This window comes from Corvus brachyrhynchos, unplaced genomic scaffold (assembly GCF_000691975.1).
Source record: "Corvus brachyrhynchos isolate BGI_N302 unplaced genomic scaffold, ASM69197v1 scaffold209, whole genome shotgun sequence".
NCBI lineage: Eukaryota > Metazoa > Chordata > Aves > Passeriformes > Corvidae > Corvus > Corvus brachyrhynchos.
Window position 1 is genome coordinate 2,098,243 of NW_008246056.1, and position 7,832 is coordinate 2,106,074.

General features: G+C 39.6%; 1 protein-coding gene across 4 annotated transcripts in view; it reads left to right on the forward strand.

The window, feature by feature from the left end:
* ARNTL2 (aryl hydrocarbon receptor nuclear translocator like 2) overlaps window positions 1–7,832 on the forward strand; it is a 31,987-nt gene that overhangs the window by 3,540 nt on the left and 20,615 nt on the right. For 2 of the 4 annotated variants that reach the window (XM_017745789.1, XM_017745786.1), the window contains exons 2-3: window positions 4,216–4,363; window positions 5,619–5,654. In XM_017745789.1, the coding sequence (XP_017601278.1) occupies window positions 4,216–4,363; window positions 5,619–5,654 (184 nt within the window). Of the gene's footprint in view, window positions 1–2,587; window positions 2,640–4,215; window positions 4,364–5,618; window positions 5,655–7,832 lie in introns of those variants that run through there. The other 2 variants (XM_008642444.2, XM_017745790.1) reach the window with 2 other exon arrangements.

Sequence of the window (7,832 nt, forward strand, 5' to 3'; positions counted from 1 at the left end):
ATTTTTGGAGTGCTAATATGTATGCTGCAAACCTAGACAGAAAAGCTAACCTTGCTAGGGGTGAGTGGTCTTGAGGTAGTGCAAAATTAGGGCAATAATTTTGAAAGACTCTCTTGGGCTTGAACTTGTTGCATGTGATGCAAACAGGTGCTGTCTGTGGCTGTTATAAGAATTGTGTGATATTTCTGTACTTGGGGTGGGTTTCATCTCACTTATCTTCAGATGTCCAAGTCTGAGCCAGTTCCTTTGGTCCCCGTATAATTACGGACTAGAGGTAGGCACTCTTGGGCTGTATCTCATCTAACCAACTGTAGGAATCTATTTTAGATTGAGATGAATCACCCTAGAACTGTTTTATTTTATCTAGCCAAATGTAGGAATCTATTCTGGGAAGAGATGAATCACCCTAGAAATGTCTTCCTCCCTCCAAGAGGGACCAGAATGGCTACTTCAGATGTGGACATCGTTACTGGTTCAGATGAATGTCCCTTTTTGTGGCTGGTGGAGTTTGGCCATAAACCTTTTCTAATAGATTGTGTTTGCTTAGGAATTGAAAACCTTAAAACTGTTGGTGGAGAAAACAGCTCAGGAATGTGGCATGGGATTAGAAAATATTGTCAGTAGTTGGAAAAATGTGGAGTCTCCCAAGCCTTGTTTCTCAGTGCATTGCATGGGATTGACACAGAAACGTTGCTGACACAGGAATATGGTTGATTTTGGTTGTCTTTATATCTCCCTCCAAACAGAAGTTTTGTGCAGCTCCTTTGCAGTTGTTCCCTTCTTTGCAAACTCCTTGGGGACTGTAATTATTATTTCTTTTCCCTGTAGAAAAACACAAGAATAGGGGATGCTCTTGTACACTGATGTTATGAGAAATATATATTGATAACAATCCCTTAAATATTTTGTTTGCTCAATTATGAAATGCACTGAAATTAGTGTTGAACTAACAGGTTTTTTGTTTCTGATACATTTACTGGGAAGGAGCTGTTTTCCATATGTATTTGTACTGCTTGGATGGTCTTTGCATTTTCACAGAGGGAATGATTCTGGGGGGGGGGAGTTCCTGTATTATTCTCATTATTTTCATCTGTCCCAATGTGCATAATATGCTTGAAAAATATTATTGATTTTTAATACAGATAAGCATATAGGCTTAATGCTGAGAGACAGACATAGATCATAATAGACATGTATTTGAGGAACTGTTCACTTGCCATTAAATTCTGGTTATCAGTATTAGGGCATTAGCATTGGAATAAGAAGTAATAAAAATGTCATTTCTCAGCTGGAATTTTATTTGGCTTGCAAACCAGACTAGTGTAAGTAATAGCCTTTGGGGTGGTAAAACAAAACATCTCTAGTTGACTTCAACTGTTTCTAGTAATTTTAAAATTGACTAACGATTTTGGTTTTATAGAAACATCAACTTGTAATAAAGATTAGTCCTTCAGGATATTATTTTTCATGAAGCAAGTGTGTTATGAAATGGGGAAATATTTCATTTTGCTTTGTGTGTTTTTAGAGGTGTTTGGTTTTGATGTCAATGGTATGAAAATGTTCACAGGAAATGTGAGTCTGAGAAATTCAGCCAGCTTAAATGACAGGTAAAAATTCAACTTTTTCCTATCACAGAAGCCTACCCTGGGTATTGGGGTACATTCTAGACCATTCTCTTTGTGAACCCAAAGATTTTTAAATCCTTTATGCAGCTCTCCCAAAGTGGTATAGATAGCCAGAGAGGGAGAGAAATCTTTCCTCACAGCCTACACAAGGCTGGGACACTCTCCAGGGAGAGAGTGAGCTCCCTGGAATCACCCAGTATCATAATGATGGCTGTTATGGAGCCCTCAGAGATTATTTTCCATCACCTTTCCTGACTTCTCGAAGCTGCCTTGGCTTTAGGAGCTGTTTCTGCCCACTTCTTCCTCAGTGAGTGATAGGTATTAGAAAGATTTGCTCTCTCCTGTTAAACTCCACATAATCAGTGTTCTACTATGCCTGATTGTTCTGAAGCTTTAAATTTATTTGGTTCGTGGGTTTTTTAAGGAAAAAAAAATATATAAGGAATATAAGCTTCATGCTGAGCATATCAGGGATCAGTACAGATTCTTAGCCTTATATTTATATATAAAGAATATAAGCTTCATGCTCAGGGATCAGTACAGATTCTTAGCCTTATATTTTTGTCCAAGATCAACCACCCATCTTACTGGCATTTAGTTTGTCCCAGAGATAGTGATAAGGATTCAATTTATCACCTAATAATTGTAGTTTAGAAGTTCTTAATAGGTCACTGTTACTGGTAATGTGAACATATTTTGTTTTCTCAGTTAAGAATAATGAAAATGGGTGTTGTTAGTAAAGGTAGAAGAGGTAAGTGCAGTAGTCAGAATTTGTTGCTTGGGTGTGAGGGAAAAAAGCAGTTGTTTAATAATACTGAAGATAAATTGGAAAACCTGTAAAAGAGGCCTTGGATTTTGTTCCTTTAAAGGGAAGTGTTCCAAAAGCAGGCTGGCCATCTGTGTAGAGAGTAGTATTTAGGTCAGTGGGTCTGTGCTGTCCTGCTTTGCTCCAGGACGAAAGGATCTGTTGTGCTGAAGGCATTCTTGTCTTGGAACCATGTAGGTTGCTGTTTAGTAAGTACTCTTTTATGAATATTCATCAAGACTGATTGTACTTCAATAGCTTAATCAGTAATTACAGGATGCTGTGACCTGGGCAGATTAAAACTACTCCTTTTAAATAAACAGTTCCTTTGGATTTGTTAGCATTTTTTGTTTGTTTTGTAGTTGTGTTAATAACAGAAATATAAAATGAGACTTCTAGGGAAACTCATCGTAAAAATATTTCAGACATCTACCACTGTGTCCTTATAGTATTTATCATGTAATTTCTTTTAATATATTTTTAACATCCCTAATTTGAATGTGATGTGTATTTGAAATAACTAAATTGTCTTGCTGTTGCAGATGTCCAAATGTTGTCACTTATTTGTCAAGTATTTATTGGTTCTTTGTTTCCACTGCTTTTTTTTGGAACTTCCTGTGGGACTTAATGAGTTAAAGAGCTTTCTAAAATAAAACAGGGGCTGACTTTGTGTTGTCTGATGTGATAGAGAGAGGATTAGTGGAAGACCAGGCAAGCTGTTGTTCGAGTATTATCCTATTTTTATTTAACTCTCCAGAGCTGTATTCCAACACCAAATGAAAACCTAGAGGGTCATTTTTCTGGTGTGAGATGTGTTTACATCCAAGAGGAAAAAGAAAGTATGCATTTTATTATTGTTCTTGCACATTTCTACATTTTTACAAACAGCACAGATGCTAAAAAAAGAGAGAAAGCTCACAAGAAAGCGTCCAGTTTTTCTTCTTCTGCATTTTCAAAGTACTCCTCTTGGTTTTTGCTCCCTGCTAGAAGCAGGAGATGCTCACTTCCTTAATTGACATCTCTTAATCTCTCATCTGTGCTCACTGGCACGTGAAGCCTAAAGGAGTTCCTACATTTGCTGAAACAGAATTAATTCTGGCTCTTTGCCTAAACATCAGCTGGGTGATTCTTTGTGATAGCTCTGTGTTGGGGCAGCAAAACAGTGTAATAGTGCTTATGTTCCTTGAGACTGTTCTCCTTTCCCCGTAGGTTGCTAGGATTCCTTTGGCTTGTGACTTCTCTTCTGTCCTTTCCAGAAACAACAGTTTTCCTTAAGAGGAGAATTGTGAAGGGAACTTGACTAGTTTTTGAGACATTTCCAACTTCCATGGCAGATGTTCTGTGTAATTGTGGATTTTATGTCAGAAATACGATTATAGCAAACTGCCATTTTTTGGATATCCAGCTTGATCAAAAAACATAGCTCACAACATATTTTTTAATGTTAATTTAGTTTGAGCTACAGTATTTTGATCTGCTGACATATGGCACAGCTGGTGATTTTGCAGCAGGATGTCTGAGGTGCTGGGAGGATTTAAGTGCAGAGGTTGTGTAAGGGGAGAGCTGTTTTATATTGCCTTGGTGTGTTGGTTGGGTTGGTGAGATCATTCCAGCACTGTGGGAAGGTGGTGCACGCTTTGCTGGACTTGGAGCAGTGCAACCTTGGCTTTTTGTGTCAGAGACACGGAAGCCACACACAGATGACTTTTTGTCGCAGTGAGGATCAGAGTGGGTGCACAGTGATGCAGCTTTTGCTGGACACTGAGCCTTTATTCTCGTTGACAGATCAGTTCTCTGTGGATGGAAGCCCATGCATTGCGTGTGCAGTGCCCAGCCTCATGAATCCAATCACTAAGCCTGCCACCACCACTTCTTTCAACGCTGCTGTGCCTGACATTCCAAGGAAACGCAAGGGAAGTGATTCTGATAACCAGTAAGTGAATCAAATCTCTGTGTCTCAACTGAAATTTGAGACGTTCATCTCTTATTTATGCAACATGGTCACTGTCTTTCCTTTTCCTCTTCCTTCCTCCTTTCTAATCCTCTTTCCTTTGTTGATTACCATTAAATTTACAATATCTTCCAAATGTATTCTTTGACAGTCCCCAGTTATTAAAAATAGAAAAAATAATCCTTAAATCCAAGGGATATATGTAGGATTCTGTAATGCTGTTTCCTTGCCTGAAGTGTCTGGATAATGTGTTTCTAATGCTGTGTAGGATTCTGTAATGCCGTTTCCTGGCCTGAAGTGTCTGGATAATGTGTTTCTAATGCTGAAATTTCAATCCTGATTTTTTTTTTTCCTCCTTCTTTGCCTACTAGTAAAGGCAAGTTCTTAAGTTGCTTGAAGTCTCCCAAGTACATACTAGAATTTTACCTGCAAGCAGGAGACAAGATTACTGGTTGTTTGATCTAGAACTGCTGCTTCAGTGACCAGAGCAGCCATTTCCTTAAATGTGGAGACAGACCCATGACCTAAAAATGGGGACTGTCCTCTTGTAGTGCTCAGTCTTTTTAAGTGGGTCATACTTGACTGCTGAGGTGACTCTCAACTGTTTTATCCTGTTCTGTAACTGCCAAACAGATGCCAGTTAACAAAAAAAAGGGATACAAAGTGCAGATGAAGTGCACTACAAATATCTCCAAACTAGCGTGGAAAAGCCATATTTAAAAAGGTGGGGAATAGGAGATTTACATGTATTTGTGATTATTAAAACAATTCTCTTTAATCACTGCTTCTTCCATATGTAGTCCATTGATCTACAGAGTGTAAGCTGTACTGTGGGTGTTGATGTAATTGTCAACTTGGAGATTTAAGTGCATCATGTGGATAACTGAAAACTCCAGCAATATGTTAGTTTCTGAGGGAAAAAAAGAGTCTCCATTCTTTTCCAGTAGCACTTGTTGATTTTTACCTGTTCAGTAAAAGTGTTGGTTCCTCAGCAGTGTTTCCCTGAAGTTTGGATCTCTTTGATAAAAAAAATTAATGTCCAAGTTGAAAAATTAATTGAAAAAGTACTGGCTTATAAGAAGCCGTAATTAAATTCTAAGACTAATGCTCTTGCCGAAAAGAACCCATCAAGTAGAGTTACCATTAAAATTTTTCTGACTTTGTTTTTTTGGGTCTATCAAGTCATCTTGTTGTGCTTCAAACTCCATTTTGCTTACTTTATGACCTGTTTCTGCAGGGATACAGTTGAAGTTGATGGTGATCCTCAGAAAAGGTACTTTTTATGAATGAATCCATTTCTATTTTGAGTTCTGTGAACACATCACACTTTGCTGTTTGGCTCGATGAGCTGTGGGGTTCCTTGAGGAGTGCTTCATCCAAGGGCAGGTCTGTGTACAGCACAAGGTGATAAACATTCAGCTAAGGAACAGGATGGACAGGTCTGTCCAATGTTAAGGGTTCCTGATAGTTCTTTCTAAGATGATGCTCTGCTTCCAGCTTTACCAAACTCGTTAGTATTGAAGTTTAGAATGGGAAGGAGTGAAAAGTACCAGTTCAATAGGAAGACTTAGTGAGGCGAAGGAAGGCTCTCCTATTCTTCCAGGACTGGTGAATGTTAACGTTTTTGTTTGGTTGTTTTAAGCTTTTAAAGTGCTTTTTAAATTAGAACTATAATAACTGTGTTAAAATAATGCTGTTACAAGGTGGCTATGCAGCGTCAGCAAACCCTTTGTGGAATATATGTGCCAGGATGGTTGTTAATTACATGATTATTTTGTTGCATTTTCTTTTTCTGTATCTGGATACCTTACTTGGGTAATATTTGTTTGTAAGTAGCCGTGCAGTGTTTTTATAGAATAGACTGTTGCACTTGGAGGGGACCTACGATGATCATCTGGTCCAACAGCCTGAGCACTTCAGAGCTGACCAAAGGTTAAGGCATGTTTTAAAGGGCATTGTCCAAATGCCTCTTAAACACTGACAGGCCTGGGGCATTGACCACCCCTCTAGGAAGCCTGTTCCAGTGTTTTCCCACTCTCTTGGGAAACAAATGCTTCCTGATATCCAGTCTAGACCTCCCCTGCACAGCTTTAAAAACCATTCTTTGTGTCCTATCCTTGGATACCAGGGAGAAGAGCTCAGCACCTCCCTGTGCACTTCCCCTCCTCAGGAAGCTGCACAGAGCAAGGAGGTGGCCTCAGCCTCCTTTTCTCCAAACTAGATGAACCAGGAGTCCTTGGCCACTCCCCACAGGACATTCCTTCTATCCCTTTCATCAGCTTTGTTGCCTTCCTCTGAATTCATTCAGGGACCTTCACATCTTCACCAAACACCTTTTCGTATTTTGGGGCCCAGAAGTGCACACAATATTCCAGGTGGAGGCACACCAACACTGAGCAGGATAATCACCTCTTTGCCCATCTGATGTTTGATGAGCCCAGGATGTGGTTTGCCCTCTGACTGCCTTGAACTGGGCCTGCTGTCAGCCAGCACCTCCAGGTCCCTTTCTGCAGGGGAGTCACTGTTTGGTACATGGCTTAAAGGGCAGAGTAAAAATCTTTCTTTGGGCTTAAAAGCGGTTGTTTCGTTGTGGATTTTTTCCATGGTGCTCATGATGGAAAGTGACTAAAAATCCTCCTTTTCTGCCTTTAAAACATTTGCTTCCATTTTAGAAGAAATGGGGAAGTATATTTAATGAATCAATTGAGAAAGTAGAGAAAAGGTGGTATTCTTTATTTTTTCTGATTAATACCCGTTCTATCCTTTCTAGTACCAATTAAGTATACCCACATTATAGCCACCAAGTGGAATTTCACCCTCTGTTCATGTAGTCAAGGTAGTTTTAATTTAGCTATTCATATCAGCAACACCACAACTGTAGGACAGAGGCTATAAAAATCCATTGAAGGCTGGGACTGATTGCTTGAGCAGCAAATTTGTGCTAGATTTTTTCCCCAAGTGGAGCTCCTGAGGGAGAAGGAAAGTTAACTAATAGGGCACATGCTGCATTGCAGCTGGTCTGGCTCCTTGTTACCTCTTCTCATATGGTCAGAGAATGTAAATTCAGTTGGAATTCACAGTATATGGATATTTCAGGTAAGCTTCTTTTAAAATGGAAGGAAAATATTAGTTATTGATAATTTGTCTAAATCTGAAACAACTTCAATGAATAAAAATTTTGGGGTGTTGTGCATCAAACTTCCTCCCGTGTTTGGGTTTATCAGACTGTCTAGAAGATTGCTGGGTTCCAGTGAGATCCCAGATTCTGCACTGTGTGTTAATTTGGCTGCTGGATCCTCACTGGGGTCAGTGCTCAGTTACAGGTGGAAGCAGCTTTCCTAAAGCTGTAATCTCCAAGATCCTCCTGCTTCCATTTCCTCATGGGAGACAGCTGCTGCCTGCTTGGCCTCCCTCCTCTTGATCCTCATGGTACCAAGGCCACACTCTGGAG